This window comes from Equus przewalskii, chromosome 19 (genome assembly GCF_037783145.1).
Source record: "Equus przewalskii isolate Varuska chromosome 19, EquPr2, whole genome shotgun sequence".
Lineage (NCBI taxonomy): Eukaryota > Metazoa > Chordata > Mammalia > Perissodactyla > Equidae > Equus > Equus przewalskii.
The window spans coordinates 29,657,131-29,679,435 of record NC_091849.1 but is presented as its reverse complement, the minus strand read 5'-3'; the positions used below and the strand labels follow the sequence as shown (position 1 = coordinate 29,679,435).

Here is a 22,305-nt window from a genome sequence, read left to right as displayed (position 1 = left end):
TGTTCAGTTGGTTATCATTGTCCCACTTTGGTAAAATCTTTCTCATTAGGCTACCTCATAGGCTTGATTGACCAACCATCTGCTGGTCAGATGCCCACCCCAGTCCAACCATCTGTAGTCATATCAGAAGAGGGGAGAGGGGCTGGCAGGCACCTGCAGGCTAACTGACTCTCCAGTGGAGGGAGGCCCTTGGAGCTCCTCAGTCTCCTCCCACTCCTGGGTAGGATAGTTCTGGCCGAATTCTCTGTGACAATAACTCAACTAGGATGCAAGTATGGTTAGCTGTCACCTCCAGGAGTGCTCTTTTCTTGGCTAATGTCTTGTTCTTAGATTTGGTGTCTCCTGTTTCTCTGAGACCTACAGCTTCCTGCCTAGTAACTATACCCTCCTTTATTTGAACATCTACGCTAGGCTTTTTCCCCTTCTGCCTCCCCTTAAACCCCCAACTTCCTGCCCCCAATCTATCTGGCACCAAGAGTCCAGAGTGGTTTTCCTTAAACACCACTTGTTCCGTTCACACCTGACTCAAAAATTTTTGATGGGTGCCTACATCTTTGTGTCACTAAACTAACCCTCTGCTTGATTTCTGGTCTTCCCCATTCCTGAATAGTCCAGATTAACCAGGTCAGTTTCCTCGGACTCCTACATATGTGCTGTGGCTTTTTTCTACCTCCATATTTTCATTTGTGGAGCTATCCTGATCTGAATGCTGTCACCTTTCTCTCCCGCTGTTCAATCCCCACCTCCCTCAGGAAGCCGACCCCAACATTCCAAGCCTCACTCTCTCCTCTGGACCCCCACAGCACTTAGCAACTGTGACACTTAATTTAACGTGTCACATACTCTCTTGTTATTCCTTATATGCTTGTACTGGTTCCACAGCTAGATTATAAACTTCTGAGCGCAGAAGTAGAATAAGACAGAATTACCACATTTGAATGTTTACAACATGTTAGGCACTACAGCAGGCACCTAGCATACATAACAAAATTTAATTCTTACGACAGTCCCAGGCCGCAGGTACCATTATCCTCATTTTACAGGGAGTAGTACTGAGGCTCAGAGAGATGAAGTTGCCCAGGGTTACAGAGGTATTAGGTGTCAGGACTGGGACTTGAACTCAAGTCTGACACACATGTGAGTTCCCACTCTTTGCACCATAAGGCAGCACCTCCTGTGGCCATGTTTTATTCTTTATATCCCTCAGTGCCTAGTATAGTACTGACTATTTCAGCAAAGACTCAATAAATACTAGTTAAAGGCTGCCTTTGTTGAACATGGGACATCAAGAAGGTCCTTATATTTTCTATTAATTCATTCATACATCCACTTGACACATTTCACTGGGCACCAACTATGAGCCGGGCACTGTCCTAGACGCTGGAGACACAAAGACAGAATACTGTCCTTACTCAACCAAAGAAGTGATGTACAAATAATTAATACACAAATGTATGTTATCCATTGCTCCATAAAAAACCCCACAAATTTAGTCTTAAAACAACACACATTTATTATATCACAGTTACTTTGACATTTATTACCTCACAGTTTCTGTGGGTCAGAAATTTGGGTCCTCTGCATAGGGTCTTACAAGACTGCAATCAAGATGTCAGCTGGGCTGGGTTCTCATCTGGAGGCTCAGCTGGGGAAAATAATCCACTTCCAAGTTCATGCAGGCTATTAGCAGAATTCCTTTTCTTGCAGCTGCAAGACCAATGGCCTCTACTTCTTATTGGCTAAAGGCTGGAGGCTGCTGTCAGCTCCTAGAGGCTGCCTGCTGGCCGTGGGGCCACTTCATCAATCCAGCAATGAGAGTCTCAAGAGTGAGTCTGTTAGCAAGGGGGAGTCCATACAACGTAACACAGTCACTGAAGTCACATCCTATCCCCTTTGCCATATTCCATTGATTAGAAGAAAGTCACAGATCCTGCTCATGCTCAAGGGGAGAGGATCACACAAGGGCATGAACAGCAAGAGAGGAGGCTCATGGGGGACCACCCTAGAGTCTGTCCACCACAAAAATAATGAATAAGTGCCAGGTGAGTGGTACAGACAATAGGCGCTACAGGAGCTCAGAAGGAATATTCCATCCAACAGACCTGCCAGCTCCATGCACAGAGGTGGTATCACCACTATTGGGCTCATGCCATCCAGGTGCCTGGGTACTCCTATTTTAATATGAGATTGTAAGAGATGAGCATTATTATCGTTTCACAGGCAAAATGGAGATCTTGGATCCTGACCTCTGCAGTGGGAACCACCAGCACAAACTTGGTTCAGGAAGGAGGATGTGAGCATTGTCCAAGTGTCAGAGGGTCAGGCATCAGGTCACGGCTGTGGGGGTGAGAAAAGGGGGTCATGTTCAGGAGATGGCAAGTCTGAAGGTACATGGGGTAGACCTAATGGAAAGCCAGACAGGTTGGAGAAAGGAGATCAAGGAGGCTGAGGTGAGTCTGAGATGAGGTCGTCCAGGGATGAACAGGTCAGAGCTGCTGAGGATGACAGAAGAAGTGATTCGTTGATTCTTTTCTCTAACTCAGGATAAATAGCCTCTTATTTCTGTGGAGCACTCCTAGAAATAAAGAAATCCTTCAGTGTATTCCGTTGAATCTTCTACTGGCCATGTAGCATGAAGATACAAAAGTTAACAGAGAAGTAGATCTCTTTGACTTTCATAAAGCCCATGAGCATGTCTATGCTTGTGTGGGTTTGCATGTGTAAACACATATGGGAAGAAAGATGAGACGGCTCATACCTGGCCAATAAGTCACTGGCATTCTAGAAGAAAGAGAATGAGAGAGAGAATCATAATTGGTTCGCAGGTTCCTGTCACCTCCAAATTCCCTCCCTGACCTGCTATTGGATGCCACTCTGGGGGGTGACCTTGAGAACTGGAGAGGATAGCGCCCCCCTCACCCCACCTTGCTGTAGCAGCATTGTGAGGCCTTGGACAAGCCACCACCACATGTTACAGGGAAGCCTCTCCTTCTTAGACCTCCCAGAAGGGTGCCACAGGTAAGCTGCCCTGCCTACTAACTGGGGAAAATCCCCATCTTTGGGAGGTGTCTCAAGGTATGTACCTTCAGCGTGTTGGCGTCCAGTTCCTTAGCTGTCCTCTCCAGATCAGTGACCACGTTGTTGAGCTGAGTTATTGCCCTGGAGATGTCAAAAATTTTGGACACCTCTGCTGGCATGTCCTCCAGTTGGTCTGGCCACTGCTGAGGGAGGGTCTCCAGTTGTCTCCTGGTTTGGTGCTGGCTCTCCAGCTCAGCCTCCAGCCTGTCGATCCCACAGTCTACCTGAAACTACAGAAAAGGGACTCCCTAAGATTCAGTGTCAAATGTCTCCCTGGTCCTTCACAGTCTCTGAATACTCTGAGTGAGAATGTTAATTCCTCAGTCCTCTTCCTCTTGTGGCATTGCCTCTGTGGGTCACAGGCATTGCAGAGGCAGCTGTGTTCCTCATAAATGTGGGTACACCTTCCCTCCCACCTCACACTCTTGTGAACATCCACGGATGCCATATCACACACAGTGGGCACACACACACACACACACACACACACACACACTGCTCAGCAATATCTTTCCACTGCCTGCTTTTAACACCCTTCAGGTTATAAGGTGAGAAGAGACCCCCACCTAAGTGGGCAAGAGGGACAGAAAGGTAGACCATCAGAGACAGAGATAGAGACCTACAGTTTGTGTGGTCATTTTCAATTGATGAGCCGCTTGTCTCCTTTGATCCTCACCGTGAGCCAGGTGGAACAGGATTGGCTTTCATTTAACATATAAACCACATGAAGATCAGAGGGCTTGACTTGCCCCAGGTCACTCAGCCAGCAAACCATGAGGCCGAGCCCAGCCCCCAGGTTGCCAGCCTGCAGGACCTCCTCCTACATTAGTCTGCTCCAGACAGCAACATGGCCAGGACAGGGAGCAAGGGCGCTGAGGACACTCTGAGGTGTCCTTCCCAAGACTCCGCACATCTCACCTGCACAGCCTGCAATTTCTCCTCCTCCTGAGCCCTGAGCCGCTGAAGTTCCTCAGTGTCTTTTCTGAGCTTCCTGCTTCTGCGGTTGAGTCGTTCCTAGAGAGACGGACACACTTGCTTGTCACACTATGGGTGAAGGTGGTGCTTAATCAAACACGGTGCGGGTCCTGAACCCAGGATGAGGCTAAAGTAAAATTCTGTTTAAAAATAGGCAGTCCTTGGGCTGGCCCAGTGGCATAGCGGTTAAGTTCACGTGCTCCGCTTCTGTTGCCCTGGTTCATCAGTTAGGATCTTGGGTGTGGACCTGCACACCGTTTATCAAGCCATATTGTGGCAGGCGTCCCATATATAAAGTGGAGGAGGGTGGGCACAGATGTTAGCTCAGGGCTAATCTTCCTCCAAAAAAAGGCAGTCCTCAAAGCATCCTGCTTGGGATAAGGAACATGAGTTTATTTAATGGATAATGATGGGGAAGAAGTAATGGGCAATTTTTTTTTTCCCCAAAGATTGGCACCTGGGCTAACAACTGTTACCAATCTTTTTTTTTTTCTGCTTTATCTCCCCAAACCCCCCCTGTACACAGTTGTATATCTTAGTTGCACATCCTTCTAGTTGTGTGGGCAATTTTTTTAAAAGCCTTAACTACACAAAAATAACATAGTAACAGAAGCTTTTCTACTTGACTTCAGGGTGTTTTTTCCCAACATCTAAAAGTTGTATGCTGATCACTGGCAATTCTTACTACTTCACATCCACAAGTGAAGCAAGTCTAGAGAGACTGACTTAGGGGAGATGCAAAGCCTCTGGTACCACTCCCTGGCCTGGCTGGGATGGACAAGAGCCCTCTATTGGATGCAAACCCACAGCCCAGGGAAGCATGTGCCCTCTCTCTAAATCATAAATCAGTGTCCAGGTGGGTCCTGAAGCTAAGGATGTAATGAATGATTTCAGTTTCAAAAAAATTTGCTTTTGGGTTTTTGATAAACCATGAGGGAAGCAAAAATAAACAAAGCCAGTACTGATAACAACATAGGCCTTTAATGAATCAAAGTGGAAGAAAGGTGAGGGCCAGAGGGCAGGTGTCAACAAAAGATTCTGGAAATATTCTTGCAATCTCTTGTTAGATTAGTTATAAAATGTATTTGCCCTACCACATAAAAGGTCATACAAAGCCATAGCAATAAAATGGTATGGTACTGGTGCAAGAACAAATCAAAAATGACAGAAGAGAGAGCTCAGAGACAGGCCCATGTTTATAAAGGAATTTAAAAAAGAAAAAGTGGTACATAAATCAGTGAGAGAAGGGACAGAATCTATAGAGACCATGTTGAGAAAACTGGCCTGCAAGAATAGAGAAAAATAAAGGTGGATCCCTACCTCAAACCATATGTGGAGATAGACTTCAGGTAGATTAAAGACCTAAGTGTGAGAGGTAAAACTATAAAGTTAAAGGAAAATCATGTTAGAGAATAAATTTGTGACCTATGGGCAGGGAAAGATGTCTTAGTATAACCCCCCAGAAGTACAAACCATGAAGGAATTATTTAATTTGATTCCCTCAAAATTAAATATTTCTGCTCAGTGACAACACCATGGACGAAATTAACAGAGAAATGACAGATTAGGAGATGATATCTGCCAAGTGTAAAATCAAGAGACTTAATTGTAGAATGTAAAAAGGAAAGGCTACAAATCAATAAGAAGACAGGAACCCAAGAGAAAAATTTGCCAAGAATATGAAGAGTTAATTCACAGAAGAGGGAATAGGAAAAGGGCTAAAGTGCATGTGAATCGATGCCCAAACTCACCCGTGATTAGAGAGATGGAAATTGGCACAACGATGAAATAGTATTTGACTGACACCGATCAGATTAAAAAAAATTAGACAACTGGAAAATGCCAGGGGTGGGGGATGGATGCGGATATAAGGAACGTACTGCAGGCTGGTGAGACGTGCACTAGCACAGCCACTCTGGTGAGGGTCTGGGCCACCTAAGCATGCTTTCCTCTGTAAGCCAGTGGTCCTGCTTCTGGGTAAATATCCCAGAGAACTCCTCACTTATGTGCTAAGAGGACATGAACACTACAGAATTGTTTGTGGTAACAGAGAGTTGGAATCAGGTAAAGTACATTCCTGGGGAAATGGATGAGTAGAGTGTGGCAGACGCCTCCTACAGAATACTATGCAGTTGTCATAAGCAATGGACTATATGACACACAAAACATGCACTGATCTTAAAAACACGGTGGAGTGGAAAAGCAAGAAATAGAAGGAGGTCTATAATATAACTTTGTTAATTCAATATACAAGTACACAATACAGAAATATGTGTTTTTACCAAACCGTCTATGAATAAAAATACAGTAAATGCTTTAAATGGTTGCCCATGATGGAGAGGAATGGTGATTAACTGGAACGAGCAAGTAAAACAAGAAAGGGATTTGTGGGCTAAAGATAAGGATGTGCTATTGACTGAAGAGCGTGTGTTTCATTAACTGAATCCTTCCCACCTCAGGTGAAAAAAAAAATTAGCAGATTTTGCTGTTGTTGTTGACTGTTTATGAGGAATATGTTTTGTTTTTGTCATTTTTGTCTGGTCCCCTCTCATAAACTCTTAAAATGTGTTGCTTCAGGAAGAGCCCCACGTTACTGGAGATGTACGTGTGGAGGTTGGGGTTGGAGGAGATGACTTTGAAAGTTCTGGCGCTGAGATTCTGCGGGTGCAATCAAAGTCAAGGGACTGTGGGTGAGAGATCGGCAAGGACATCCATGCAAACAAAAAGCTTCAGTAAGCAGAGGAGACAATGATGTCACTAGGAAGTTATTAAAAACTTGTCATGTCACTGGGTGTCACCTGCAGTCATTTCCCTTCAGAGAAGGAATAAAACACTCAGTGGAGGTGTGGGAGGTAATAAATGGGCATCGTGGATTTCACTCATGGGTCTCAATGGTGAAGGAGGAGGCTGGGCTGGGGAATTGTTCGTGTGACTACAAAAGTTCAGGTCTCATAAAGCTCAAAAAAGCAAACAAGCAAGCTTCACCTTGCTACCTCATCAATCTACTCTCTGTCTCTGTCCTCACAATTGAACATGACTGCTGCGCCACTGGGCTGGCCCCTCACAATTGAACTTGAATGAGTAGTCAGTCCCCACTGTCTTCCCCTCCTCACGGGCCCTTTGCTTCTCTGCCAACTGTTTTGTTTCTCATCACTCTTTTGAAACTTCTCTCTCCACGGTCACCACTGATCTCCAGGAATGAAGTTCTCAGGCTTCCTATTCTCTGATGTAATTCTCCCCTCGTGTCCCACCTCACTCTCCCCACCCCAAAGCCCTGTCCTTCCTTGACCTCCTTGAGGTTGTTTCCGTAACACTTTTCTATCTCCAAACTATATCTTTCACTTTCCATCTGGCGGTTTAAGATCTTATCGCAATTCCCAAACCAGATCTTTCTCCTAACAGTCAATCCCACGTTTCCAGCTGAGGGCTAATTATCTCCTACTGCCCTATTGGCAGCTCAAAACCAATCTGGAGAAATCATGCTTATGATCCCCTTCCCCACTCTCTTCCGCAATCCACTACTCTTGACCTCCATGCTTCTGTCATTGGACCCACCAGTCTGCCTGTCACCCAGATTGAAATCTCAGACCTATTTCATCTTTTACCTATGCTACTCCTCTCTTAAAATGACTTCTCATTACCAAAGATAAACCCAAACTCCTTAATGCAGGATCCAAGGCTGTCCGTGACCTAACCCTATTTACAACTCCAGCGTTACCTCTCCCTACTCTCTCCATGTTCTCTGCAGCAGCCAAACAGAGTCACTTGGGGTTTCCTGAACACACCCCATGCAGCCACACCTCCTCACCGCTTCCTTTTTAATTCCCTCTGGAAGGAACGCTATCTATTTCTGCCTGTCAAAATCAGGCCCATTCTTAAGATCCAGTCCAAAAAGCCACAGTCCTATCTTCTGGCATAGTTGAAAATTTAATAAAGACTTTAAAGTCAACTGCAAACAATGCATAAAGTAAAAAAGAAAGCAAAGATAACAGCAATAAAGAATAATGCATGAAATAAAGATAATACCGATCTATCATTTACAATATCGAACACGAGTAAGGTAAAGTCCTCTGTTCTTCAAAAAATTGTTCATTTTTGCATTAAAATAATATTTAGTGGGTGCATATCATGTGAATAAAGCACACGTTAGAACTAAAAAGCAAAATTCTACAAACTTTTATCTTCCTAAAATATTCTTCTGGGAAAAAAACCAAATTGAAATATAGGGAATAGTATAAGACCTGTTTTGTCTTAATGGATACGTTTAAAAGTTTGTGATTCTACCAGATATCAGATAAAATGTGGTTTCCAGTATAAAAAATTGACCAAAAAGAGCATTAAGTAGTGATAAAACATGAGAACGTAGCAACACTGAAATTCTTTCTCAAATGGCTTACTAACAAAACTCATGAAAGAAAAAGTGGTTAACAGGCAAAAAGCTGCCTTTTTCTGATACAGTTTCCAAAAAAACTACCAACTTTCAAAAAGCATCCTCCTTATCGAACTAAAAATGTCCCAAAATCTGGATGAGAATGATGTCACTCGTTATATTTTATGAGGAAAAGTGGTGTTGATGACTAAACCTAACAATGTCCATGTGATTGTGCATCTAGAAAAGGTCAGGAAATTAACTTAAAGGATATATGAGCTCAGCAAAGACTCTCATTTGATCTACAAGTACCAATTGCCAAAAAATGAACCTTATAAAATACAAGGTTTAAGTAAAGACAATTTAGCATCTGTTTCAGAAACATAAATGAAAACACAGTGATATATTCGACTATTACTTGATAAAATTAAGTAAGCCCCCAAAAGTTATAATCATTAATGTAATCAACCAATTTAATGCAATGCCAATTAAAATCTGAGGGAATGCTTTATAAAACTTAGAAACATTGCATAAGAAAATTCCTCTGAAAAGACAGTCAGAACATCAGGTTACAAAAAATTATTATATGGCAAAGATGCTTATAGATTTTTTAAAAAACAAAACAAGTATTAAAACTATATAACAATTTTAGAAAAGAAAAAATAATCAATGGACTAGAGTGAAAAAAAACCCTGCTATTATGAAAATTTAATTTATGTCAAACCAGAAACAACACATAGATGTGGAAAGGACTCACTCTTACAGACATGTTTTGGGGACAGCTGGATGTCAGCATAAAGAAAAATTAACATAGTGTCCTCCTTTATACAACACAGTACACTAAATTCCAAACAAGCAAGGAATTAACTAATATTTAAAAAGGAAACAGAAAAGCAAATCATTTAGATGAATTTCTAAGTAAGACACTGATTATATTTTTTTAAACAATAGAACTGATTTACATACAAACTTCTAAAAGTTTTGCCCCAAAATACAATAAATAAGAAAAGAAATAACGGAATAAGAAAAATGGTTATGAAACATAACGAATATAGTTTATTATCCAAAAGACAAACTATGTTTATGCAGTCATGTAAAAGGTATGCTCTGATTCTAGGGGAAAATGCAGACAGCGAGTCTTCATATAGAAGAAAATCTCACCACCAGCATTCATAATCAAGCAAAGCAAAAAACTTCAGTCACTGTTACATATGTAGGAAATCAGCAAAATACATTAAAGTAATTGACACTGACATGGGTTGGACAGTTGGGGAAACAAGTGTACAAAAAGGACTTTGTAGCATTGCAAATTTTTTCAGTCTTTCTGTAGTGCAGTGTGGGATTACATAATTCCTTTAAACAGGACACAGTTTATAACATTTACAAAATGTAGGGGCTGGTCCAATAGCCGAGTGGTTAAGTTCGCACGTTCTGCTTCTGCAGCCCAGGGTTTCACTGGTTCAGATCCTGAGGGCGCGGACATGGCACCGCTCATCAAGCCACGCTGAGGCAGCGTCCCACATGCCACAACTAGAAGGACCCACAACTAAAAAATATATACAACTATGTACTGGGGGGATTTGGGGAGACAAAGAAAAAAAGAGAAGATTGGCAACAGTTGTTAGCTCAGGTGCCAATCTTAAAAAAAAAGAAAATGTAATTCAAAGAAATAGAAACATGGTGAGAAATCATAAGAAACCTTTATTTCAAAACTCTATCAACATCTACAAACACACACAGAGTCCACCATTGTCATCACTCCTTCAGAAACACCCTCGTCTCCCTTGCCTCTCCTTCTGTTACTTTCCGGGCAACTCCTGCCTGGATAAACTCTTACCATCGTCTTTCCTTGGCTGTCCTCAAGCAGTCTCATGAAACACATTAAATCCCTAGTTTCAGAACTTAAATTGGTGCTCCACACCGCCTGCCAATCCTACTCAGTTTCTCTCACTGGTTCGCTTTCACAAACGATATGACACCTTCTCCTCTCTTTTCAAACCTTTCACATCCCCATCTCTACTACGTTGCTGATGGTCTTTCCTCACATGTTATTGAGGAAATCAACCAGAACACTCAAGCTGTGTCCCAGACTACAAAACTACCTACGCTTGCAGACACCTTCTTTTGTTTCCTACTGTTACAACGGAAGAAGTGCACTTCCTCCCATCCCGGCATTCACTTCTCCGCCCCCTATCTTATGGGACTGCTCGCCATCGTTCAACACACTCTGCCATCACTTCTTAAAATATTCTTCTCTTTTAGCATCTGGAACACCACCCCTCTTGTTCCTCTCCTGCCTTGCTAGTGGCTCATTCTCAGTCTCATTTGCTGGGCCCTCCTCTACCTTACGTCTAAAGGATGGCCTTTCTCAGGACCTTGCCCTGGAAGTTCTTTTCTCTCTGGACTCTCTCCTGAGGCTATTGCATCAATTCCCTTGGATTTAAATATCATCTTTATTTTGATGGATCCTCATTCTAAATTTTGGGAATACTATTCAAGTCTCCCTTTGGAGATCCAGAGTTCATATCCAACTGCATATCTAAAATCCTACTTTGATGTGTCTCAACTTGGACTCAACTTGTCCTAAATGAAACGATGTTTTGTTCAAACCTGTTCTCCCCAGTCCTTATCTTTCCGTCATCCATCCAGTTTCTCAAGACAGAAACTCATGAAGTCATCTTTGATTCCCTTCATTCCCTTACCCCACTTCTAATCTATCAGTACATGCTGTCAATTCAAACTCTAATTATAAATTCTTCAAATATAATGAGACTTTTCCAGACGTGGGCCTCTGATTGCTCCCATTCTTCCCATTGGTTGGCTTTTCTTTTTCTAGGTCTCAGTTTCAGTGTCACCTCCTCCATGAGGCCCTCACTGACCACACTAACATGAGTTACCCATTACTCTCCACCTCAGATCCTTGCTTGTTTTCTTTCTGGCTCATTAAAAACTTGTAGTTTGTTTGATTTCTTGTCTCTCTCCATTATAAACTGAAAACTCCGTGCCAGTAGAGATGGCATCTCTCTTGTTCATCATTGTACTCCTGGTACATATTGTAATTCCTAACACACTTCAGGAACTTATTTAAGTCTTTCTTAAGTGAACAAATATTGTTATTTATTTATTTTAGATGTCCTGTCTAAATTTAAAGGTAGCCTTGAGGACAAGGATTATGAATCATCTTCTTACTTCCCACAGTCCCTAGCATGACGTTCTACAGGAGCACAGACCTGAATAAATCATCAAGTGAGTAAAGCAGATTTTCTCCATCTCGTGCCTGGCTCATCAGCAGGTGGGAGCCCCTCCCACCCCGTGGTACACTGCACCTAGAGGGAATGACGTTAGAACCAGAGAGCTCTGCCTCTTTGTCTTTCGAAACTGTTTCTCTACCTTCCCATAGTCACCCCCAACCTAGACTCCCCACTTTCTCATCCTGTATCATAACAAGTTCTCAAAAAGTCAAGTATTGAATAGAAGCCTTTGGAAATTCATCCTTCATTATTTGATAGAAAGACACCATGGTGAAAATACGTCAAACACTGACTGGATTGGGGGTGGGAGGGAGGGAAGCTTGGTAAAAATAATGCTAAAGCTAATGGTAAAATAAACACATGAATATCCACAAAAATTCTGAAAAATAAGAGTATTGTGAGGGTTCTAAGATCTACTGGCATTAAAACACGTTGCAAAGATAGAGTGTTTAAAATGGTTTGATACAGAGGAAAGAACAGACAGAAGAATAGAACAGAATAGAGAGTCAAGAAAACATACAAGTATATGTATGTGCGTACATGGCATATTACGAAGCTGGCATTCAAATCAGTGGGGGGACTACGGATTATTCAAAAACCAGTGATAGGAAAAGCTGCTTGTTGCTGGAAGTTACCTTACTCTTTCACCAAAATATATCTTGGGTATGCTAAGTCCTCCAAAATATACGTTGAAGGGTATTCATTGCAACATTCCACGTGATCTCAAAACAAAACAATAATCTGGAAATAACGCAATGTCTGACAATTTATGGACATTCATAGAATTGAATACCATGTGATTGTTGAAAAGAATTCATAAGATCTATACATACTGATGGGAAAATGGGAAAATGTCCAAGATGTATTTTTACATGATAAAAATGACTTACAGAAAAAAATAGAGAATCCTTTTGTGCGTGTGTGTGTTTTAAAGAGTGCGTTGATACACACACAAAATTTTCTGGAAGGAAGATACACAAAAATCTAACAATGGTTACCTCTAGGGACTGAGAATGGAGGAAAGCAGGAATAAAGACTTTAGTCCTGACTTTATACCTTAAAGTGTTGGTCTGAAATTATTTCCAAGAGCATGTAACTTTTATGATAAAAAATTAAATAAAATAGGATGAAGATAATCGCTATAGAAAGGAAGGAAGGAAAAGACAAAGGAAGAAGGAAGAGAAAGAGAGAGAGACTCATGTACTAATCTCCAGGTTCCAATGGATATATTTGCAGGATTTTATTAGCATATGTCAAACTTGATTGCATTCTACCCCATTTCTAGTACTATCAACCTCAGGAAATAAATAGTCTTAGTACTGAAAGCGTTTTGCATTATCTAGTCCAACTCCTTCATTCTACAGATGAGAAAGTGAGAGTAGCTCATGCTTCTCTCTGACATCACAGTGTCAGAGAGAATCTGACATCACAGTGACAGTATCCCCTCTTACACTCATATTAATGTGTTGACACTTTAATACCAGTAGCAAAATATACGGAAAAGCAAAGACAAGTGTCCAAAATAGGATGAAGCAGAAGAAACAAGAAAAGTCTTAGCTATTGAGCCTCTGTGAGATGCCAGGCATAATGGACAGAAGGGTAGAAGGAGTAAGAGAAGGTCACAGAGGTGGGGACCCAGCCTTACCTTGTAGTGGCTGATGGCATTTTCAATGGCCAGCTCACAATGAGATTTGTGTTCAGGGGACACCAGGCATTCCATACACAGAAGATGTCTGCTTTCCTCACAGAACCAGCACACCTTCTTCTGGTGGCTGTGGCAGATATAGCCTGCCCCCAGCACCTCTTCGGAACAGGGTTTCCAGCAGAGAGGACAGCAGAGGACTCCAGAGGCCGGGGCCTTTGCCACGTGCCGGGCCAGGCACACTCGACAGAAGAGGTGCTTGCAGTCAGTGCTCACTGCCTCCTTCAGGTTCTCCTGGCAAATGGGGCAGATGCCTTCTTCCCGGCTGTCCTCTTGCAAAGGGAACATGGTCTCCACCCCACACTGCCAGCCTCCTGTCCATAGGACCTCTTTCTCCACTGGGGCTTTGGAAGGCCTGCCACATAGACAATCCAGGTAAGATGGCCCAGCTGGAAGGTGGCAGCCCTAGAGCAGCCTGGAGGACATGACTTAGCCCCACAACTTCAGGCAACTGCCCGCTCTCCATCACTGGAGCCATAGACAGACCACACAAACCACAGTTCTCCGTGAGTTGCAGAAATATCTCATCAGCTGACATGCACCCTCTGGTTTCCTTTTACTTACTAAACTTGAAATCACTCTTGATTTTTCAGACACCTGGAGGAAGCAGGTGATTCAAAAACTAATTCTATTTTCCTCTTCAGAGTTTTCTGTGAATATTTTTATAGTTCAAAGTTAAAAAGGCCAGAGCATCATGGCCAGAAGTCAGAGCATGATGAACTTAAAAGTCGAAAGCCTCTAACTTACCCTCAGCTGGGAGAATTTGGCAGGAGTTTGGAGTGTCCTCTCCCACACTGGAATATTAGAAGGCTCCTGGTCACACTCTAAGCATTTGGCTACTGCTATCAACTACTACTACCAACCATTTGCATCAGCATCTCTGTCAGCTGGCCATTCTCTCGACCAGCATCCTTTCCAGGGTTATATGGATTCCACAGTGAAAGGGTAAGAGAAAGAGAACAGGACACAGAGCAGACCAGAGACCTGGGTCATGTTCAAAATCACCTTTACCTTTCCTTTCAAACCATCTCCAAAGATGACCCAAAGAAGGAAGTACTGCCCTTTCATCACTTCCCTTAAACACTGCATTCACTCTCATCCCTTCATCCCCAAACCTCTTGCCTAGTCCTCCTCCCAAAAAGCTCTGTTAGTATCCTACCTCAATTTCTCCTGCTACAACTTCAGGTCATTTTCTCAGGCTCCAGATCTGGAGAGATGGCCAACAGTGAATGGTTCTTTTCAAATTGTGCCGGTTATATATGCTCACGTATCAGTAAAACTTGGGGAGAGGTGAAAAGGCCCATCCTCTCCTAGAAACACTGACTTACCAGGAAAATGAAACAACTCATGGCTGAGTAACTGACCTGGAGCAGTTGGAAGGTGAGATGGACTTTGATTGGTGCAGGGTGTGGCTTTATTTGCTCAAGGAGAGGAGGAAGGTCTTGGGGCCTTCGATGTAAATGACACGAACTGAGAGTCAACTCACTGAATGAGGACCTCCCGGAACCCCAGCTTATGGTACCTCAGGATCCAGGCTTCACAGAACCATGGGGTCTACTCATGACACTGGAACATCAACTGCCCACCCTGCTGTCTTCCAGTTTCTCTCCAGTCAAGCTAGTCTCTGCCCTGACATTGGAGAGGCCCACAGAGGGTCCCGCCAATAAGGACTGCCAGTTGAGGCTTTAGAAGGTTCAAGATTCTTGTTAAAATCTCACTCCATAGTCTCCTCCTTCAGCCCCACTTTGCCACTGTCTGCTGTGGAGGTGCTGCTAAAGTCACTTTCCCAAAGTCACGGTTCCTTGGCTTTCTTCTCAAAGGAGATAGACAGTCCCCTTGAATCTCAGGGTCACGGGTGGGTGGGCCTCTTCCTCGTCCCATACTATCACCTCCTGTGCAGGACTTCCCCAGAGCCAGATAAAATACCTGCTGTGGAGCTCTGCTTGTCCACGCGCTACTCCTTCCTGCCCGCCCTCCGCAGAGCCATCCCTTTAATTTATTTAGGACTTGCACACGAGGCCTGCAGGGTTCTCCCTAGCTCATGTTTTGCCATCATCCCCGGTGACTTCAAGGACTGTGTAGATGACCATCCACACCGAGGCCCTGCAGCCCCTTGACTTGCTCAATCCAGTGACCTTTACTTTTGCCACCCACCCTAAGTGACCATTCTCTGGACCTTGTCAGAATTCAGATTTCCCCACCTGAAATCACAAAGCCAGGCATGGGGCTCATCTTACAGCTCTCTCCCTAAGCTACACACCACCACGTCTGTTCTTCGACCTCTAATCCTTGACGGCTCCACATTCTACATTTCTGTCACATCTCATGAGATAACATGAGAAACAAAAATGTGGACAGATTAAGTGACTGCCCAAGGCCACAGAGGGGTAAACTGAGCCAGAATCCAGATTTGGGTGTCTGTCATCCTAGCCCACGTGCTTCATCGCCACAAAACATCACCTCTTCACACCTTTCCCAGCTCTTAGAAAGAGTTCAGTAAAGACTTAATAAATGGGTGGGCGAAAGGACAGATAGATTGATAGCTGGATTCTGGATAGACAGGTAAAGAAATAGCGCTTTGTACCACCTTAGAGTACTGACCGTATGGTAACTTCTGTAGTTATTTAGATACTTTTCTTGATTTTCCTCCTGGCTTCTTGAGCAACCTGAAGGCAGGGATCCACTGCACGTATTTAAGTTAACACTAGCTTAAGTATGATCCAAGCGTACAAGTCATAAAAGGAAAGACAGATAAATTCAACCACATTTTAAAAGATCAGCATGGAAAAAAACTACAAAAGCAATGTCAAGAGACATATGATCAAATGAAAATGTAAAAGGAAAATATTTACAACTATCATCAAAACCAAAGGGCAAATTTCTCTAATGCATAGAGAGCTCCTACAAATAAAAAAGAAATTATCAACCACCAAGTAGGAAACTGGACAGAGGAAATGAACAAACACTTCACAGAAAAAAAAAATACAAAATGTTTCTAAAACAGATGAAAAGATGCTCAATCTCACGCATGTGAAGAAAATGAAAATTAAAATGACACTGACCGGCCCGGCCTGATGGCGCAGCAGTTAGGTTGGCATGTTCCGCTTTGGTGGCCCGGGGTTCGCCGGTTCAGATCCCGGGTGCGGACATGGCACAGCTCAGCAAGCCATGCTGTGGCAGGTGTCCCACATATAAAGTGGAGGAAGATGGGTATGGATGTTAGCTCAGAGCCAGTCTTCCTCAGCAAAAAGAGGAGGATTGGCAGCACGTGTTGGCTCAGGGTTAATCTTCCTCAAAAAAAAAAAAAAAATGACACTGACTTTAGATGTCCGGGTGGCTGGAGAACACGGGTGGGAAGGGGACCTTCTCCTGTGTTCACATTGTAACTTTTAAATTTGGAACCAGTAAATGTATCATCTATTTAAACAATTACTTAAATCTAAGGAAGAGGAAGAATCAGTGGCTAGAATGAATTCTGGACTAGCCAAAAGATCTGAATTTTGGTCCTAATTCTGAGATTTGGGGCTTCATGTTCTGGGACAGCCACAACCTCTGCCTCCTTCCCCGGAGAGCGGATCAGATGCTGTAGCTGGGAATGGATGTGCTTTATAAACTATAAACCAGTGCACAATTGTTAGGGGTTATTACAAGTCTCCGGCCTCACAGCCTATTCAGCACAGCTCCTTGCTTATAGAAGGTGCTCAATAATTTTTTGAATGAGCGATCTTACGTAATTTCACCTACTTTAAAATACTAGAGCCAGGAGTCAGGTGACTTGCATCTTTTCCCTCTCCTTCGTCACTTCTTTTCTGTCTCTGCTCTGACACTTCCCAGCGGAGAAGCCCTCCTACCTCTTCCTTGCAGCTGCTCTAAACTCTTCATATCAGTTTAAGCCCAGCTCATCTCCCAGTTTCCTGCATGAAACCATCCTAACTGCTCAGTCTTCATTCTTCCAGGGCCTCCACTTACAGTTTGGCAGGTTGTTCACTGCACAAGAGCAGCCAGTAGAGGGTCTGAGATGCAGCCCACAGTCCCCTCACCAAGCCGTGGACCCTGGCACGGAGGAGCATTGGCTCTGAAGTGGAGGAGGGGCCCATTCTAACTTGCACAGGGTGTCAGAGGGGCTTACAGACGTCTATGCGTCTCTCCCTTTCCTGAATCACCACCTAATTTATTGCCATTAAACTTTTGCCAGCTTCCCTGACTTTGGCTCACATTTAGCTCCATGAGGTATGATAGGAATATGTCTTTCCATCTTTGCATACCATCCAATGCCGAGCCCAGTGGTGGGTAGCTTAAGCCATTCTTTCAAAAATCTCCAGCTCAATCCTAAACCCGAATCTTAGTTATGTTTCCTCAGCCCAGATCCACAGTGACAGCTCTGAAACACTAGATCATCAGTAGTCCCTTCCTTGAAATTCTCTTCTTCACTGCCTCCTGGGTTCCCTTTCTCTTCTCTGACTACCATCTGTAAGCATACTCACTCCCTGCTAGAGCAATGAGGTGGAGCTATTTGGACTTTGAAGGTGGACTGGCCAGATTGAGATCTCTACTCTGCCACTTGGCAGTTGTTAACCTTACCCAGATCTTGTAACTTCCTTGAGCCCCGATACCATCCAGATCCTTATTCCTGGTCTTGATATCCTTACCGAGTTTAAATTCCTGTGAAACCTTGGATGTCTCGTCATCACCTCAAATTCTGTGCACCTTCTAAAATTATTCTTACCTGGATGATCGGCCACCTCCCCGGAACAGGCAGTGGAGAGGGTCCTTCAGCTGTGTGTTTTCAGTGGGCAGTAGGTGGCGCTATCTCCCAAGACAGGGCACGGTTGGTTTTTTTTTTTCCCTTCTCTGGGAAGGCTGCCTCGACAGCAGTGCCTTGGAATATTTCATTAAAAAATGGTAGCTTAAAAACAGGCAATGTAATTCCTTAGGGCAAGAAATATCTGGCTGTGGAAAGTTAGACCTGAAATTTGCAGATGTGGGAAGTGGGAGGGAGGAAGTTTGGGAAGGGGGCATAAATGTATAAGAGGAAGAGGGGTATATAGCCCAGGAGAGAGAGAGCCTGCAGAGCAGGAGAAGGCAAGGGGACAAAGGAAGAAAGTTTGCCAGTGAAAATGTCCTGTGGCAGAAATAGCCAAAGAATTTTCAAGGACAGAATGTCTAATATTGAACCTTAAGTTATCTGTTCTGCAGCTGTGTGCTCTGATGAAACCCATCCTCTGCTCCAGCACTCAACACCATCCGTCCCTGGATCTCCAGGAAACTGTCAGTCAATCTACTGTATGTAACAGCTTGGGTGAGAGACATTTTAGAGAAATCACAGGAAAGACGCTATGCTGTGTGTTGGGTGGTGCTGCAGAGCTCAAGATTTGAGACTCAGGAGACACGGAGAACTCAGCAGAGACCTTAAGAGCTGCTAGTGAAAGTAACATGTTCTTGGTAGAAGCTCCTGGAATCTACCAGTAGCATGGAGGAAACAGCGTGAAATGTATTGAGGCCATTAGTCATTGACCAGGTTGGTGAAGAATCCCTGGGTCCGGCAGAACAGCTGCTCCTGCGAAGCAAAGCCAGATGGACCTGTACGGACGCTTCACTTGTAGAGGCTGTAGAAAGGGCAGAATCCACCCGAGGGGAATGTGTGTGAGTGGCTGACTTGCTGTCAGTACTTGTTTGGACACACCTGTTTCAACAAAAGGATAAGGCTACACAATTGGCCACTTTCTAGTTATAGGGGAATTTATGAACTTCTGATTCCAAACTCCCCGAGGCATGGAGAAGAATCAAAAGGAGCCAGCAAGTGCAGAGAGTGACGTGAAGTGAGGCAGAGAGTGAGGGTCAGCCGGAAGTGGGACCCCAGCAGAGAGAAGACTGCAGGGACAATCTTGCTGCATCAGCCAGGTATACAGAGGAGGATCCACCCAGAAGCTGCTCATTTGCACTGACCCTTTCAAGGCCCTGGGATGGGCCCAACAATGTGTTCATATGGTCATACTCTTTTGTAAATTTTGCAAAAGTAATATATTTTAATCACAGGTCAGATTGCTGTCTCTTTCCACTCCAACTTCCCTCTGTCACATTTTTCCCTTATATCATTCGGGGGAGAGATCTAGCCAAGGGGAAATTGAATTGAGCTTACATTGTTTGGGTTTACTAAGATGTGAGGTTTGTAAGTTATTGCTAGGTGTCTCCGTGTAGAAATGGCTTCCAGGAACACCGCTACCAGCCGCTGACAAAACTCACCTGACACCAGAGACTAAAGTGCAGGGTCAGAGGGTGTGTCATGATAGGAACGTGTTCTGTGACATGAGATGCCAGAAGCCAGTAGACACTGGAACGAATAAATGTTTGCAACTGCCAGACGTGGAAAGTCACAAGTGTAGGATTCAGTCTCATCAATGAATAGCCAAAATGGAAGTTCTTTTCTTCAGGAATATATTTAACAACGCAACAGATACAATTATATCTACATCATAAAATAATTTTTTTATATATTTCTATACTAAATCAATAGAAGTTATTCAGACCTCAAAAAGTGAATTGAAAGAAAAAAATTTTCAGATTAAACCAAAATCAGTAATCAAAGGGAAGAGAGAAATTTTAAATACAAGATAGTCTCCTAGATTTTTTGTTAATCAATTGATGAAAAAGAATGAACCTATAAACACATCGAAACTTTAAAAAATTTCTTGATTTGACATCTACAAAGATAATCTAGAACTCATAATACACTTTTACAACAAGGAATTAATAATAGACACTTTAATGGCCTTTAGCAATTTAAAGAGTCAATCACTGCCCAAGGAAACTTGCAATGCCCTGAAATCTTAGAGCTCACTTAAGAAACTCTTGACAGAAGTTTCCCCAAAGTTAACAATACTGAAAATTGACATCTTATTACCAGTTATGACTGTGAAACTGAAATCAACTTTCTAAACGTTCAATTGAAAATATGTTTTTTATTAACTGTGCTAAAGGAAATACCAAATTATTCATTCTCACCAGAGAAAATGTATTACAAAATTGTTGTCAAATGAAGAGAGTAAAGAAAAATATAAAGCTAAAAATATAGGGAAAATACAGCTGTGGTCAGGCAGCTGAATATCTCTGAATTTTTTTTTTTTTTAAGATTTTATTTTTCCTTTTTCTCCCCAAAGCCCGCAGGTACATAGTTGTATATTTTTAGTTGTGGGTCCTTCTAGTTGTGGCATGTGGGACGCCACCTCAGGAGGGCTTGATGAGTGGTGCCATGTCGGCGCCCAGGACCAGAGCCCGCCAAACCCTGGGCCGCCCTGGGCCAGCCAAGCGGAGTGCACGAACTTAACCACTCCGCCGCTGGGCGGCCCCTCTCTGAATTTTTTGATGTTTGTGGTATTTGTCAGCTTTCTAAAATTTGTAATTTGTTGTCACTAATTTTCTCATGCTAAGTAAGCATTAACTTTGGTTCCTAATTTTATATTTCTCATTTTGTATCCTTTTTCTTGAAGAGGACCCAACAACGTGTAAGCCTGAAGCCCCACAGACCCGGACCCTTCCCCACCTCCACCCCGTGAGCGTTCTGCAGCAGTTACAGTGTGAAGCACGAAGGCACCACAGATGGGCCCTTTTCCATCAGGAGGCTCTAAGGAGAGTTGAACAGGAAAAGAGGTTGCTTGGGTGCACTGGTTGGCGAAGCTCAACGGATGGAGTGTCAGCTGAGAAGCAGAGCTCCCTCCCTGGCGCCCTGGCCGAGTGTGCCAAAGGCCACTCCACTTAGAAGTCCCTGCTGAAAATCCATAACCGTCCCAAGGGGCTGCGGCTCCGCGTGTTCAGACTGTCTTCGTTCCTATCTTTGCAGCAGCTCCAGAATTCCAGAGGCAAAGCCTGCATTTGCCTTGGTTCGCAGAAAACCTTCACCAGCACGCAGGAGGGCTCTCGGGTGTTTCCAGCCCCACCTCTCCAACCTTTTTCGTGGCTTTCATGATCGAATATGTGCTTTGGAATTAAAAAACAAAAAAATCCACCTCAACTGAAAGTGGGGCAATATAGAGTCAGGATTACCCTCAAACCACTTGCTTTTTCAAAATGCCGTCACTTATTTAGCAGTAGGGGCGCGCGCCCGGCTCATTCCAGAGCGCGCTCATCCGGTCGTGCTCGCCCCAACCGCCCTAACGCCCCGAACCGCATCCTGACCCAGCCCCTTCGAGGCCGGTGGCCTGTCCCGCCTCTCTGCGCAGTAGGCGGATCACCGCCGCTGAGCCCGCCGCCAAAGCCGAGGTGTCCTCTTCCCACCGCCAGCAGGTCCTCTCGGGTCTCCGCACTGCCGCCTTCTGGCCCTTCCTGACCTTGCCGACTTCAGGGCGCCGGCGCCAGTGCCCTACCTCGGTCCTGCGCGCCTCAGACCTCTGCAGAGTAGCCATGTCCACTCTACAGATGGAGAAACAGAAGCCCAGAGCCCAGAAAAGCGCGCTCTAAAGACCCCTGAGAGTGGTCGCCAAAAGCAGGGACTGTAAGTGACTCTGGAAAGATTAACACTTGATCTCCTACAACAGAGGCAACTTCAGAAAGCCGGACACTGAACTTTTTCCCTGCAGGACCCTCAGTCCTTCAAGTCATCCCTCTCCCAAATCATTTAGGAAAAGATCTGGGAACAGCTCACCCCAAACCAATGGAATGAAAAAGCTTTGTTAAGAAGCGCGGCCTGCGGAAGTCCTGGCTGGCTTACAGGGTTTTAATGCATTGTTTGCACCTTTGTGTGTTTTCTTTTTGGCTCCTCTTTCTGTCTCCAGAGTTGGCTGCAGCTCCAATCTCATTGTCAAATCCTGGTCTGCAAACTGAGACCTATCAGGGGCCTTCATGCCACAGGGCAATAATTCCTTATGCTGGTGTTGCACTGAAGCTAGAATCCTCGCAGCTGCAGCCTGTGCCTGCGTTTTAGAGGCCGCATCATG

At 43.9% G+C, this 22,305-nt stretch overlaps 1 protein-coding gene across 5 annotated transcripts; it reads right to left on the bottom strand.

The window, feature by feature from the left end:
- Window positions 1–1,488: 1,488 nt before the first annotated feature.
- On the bottom strand, window positions 1,489–14,672 carry TRIM40 (tripartite motif containing 40). 5 transcript variants are annotated; one of them, XM_070584296.1, is made up of 6 exons: window positions 14,535–14,672; window positions 13,319–13,730; window positions 3,997–4,092; window positions 3,084–3,308; window positions 2,759–2,781; window positions 2,139–2,337 (listed from the first exon to the last, which is right to left on the bottom strand). In XM_070584296.1, exons 2-6 carry the CDS (start codon window positions 13,661–13,663, stop codon window positions 2,280–2,282), a joined length of 747 nt encoding a protein of 248 aa, XP_070440397.1. In that variant the 5' UTR covers window positions 13,664–13,730; window positions 14,535–14,672; the 3' UTR covers window positions 2,139–2,279. The 5 variants fall into 5 exon arrangements, with proteins under 5 accessions (XP_070440398.1, XP_070440397.1, XP_070440399.1 ...); XM_070584297.1 differs by lacking the exon at window positions 14,535–14,672 and having other exon boundaries at window positions 1,489–2,575; window positions 13,319–13,843; XM_070584298.1 differs by lacking the exon at window positions 2,759–2,781 and having other exon boundaries at window positions 2,208–2,337.
- Between the last annotated feature and the right edge of the window lie 7,633 nt (window positions 14,673–22,305).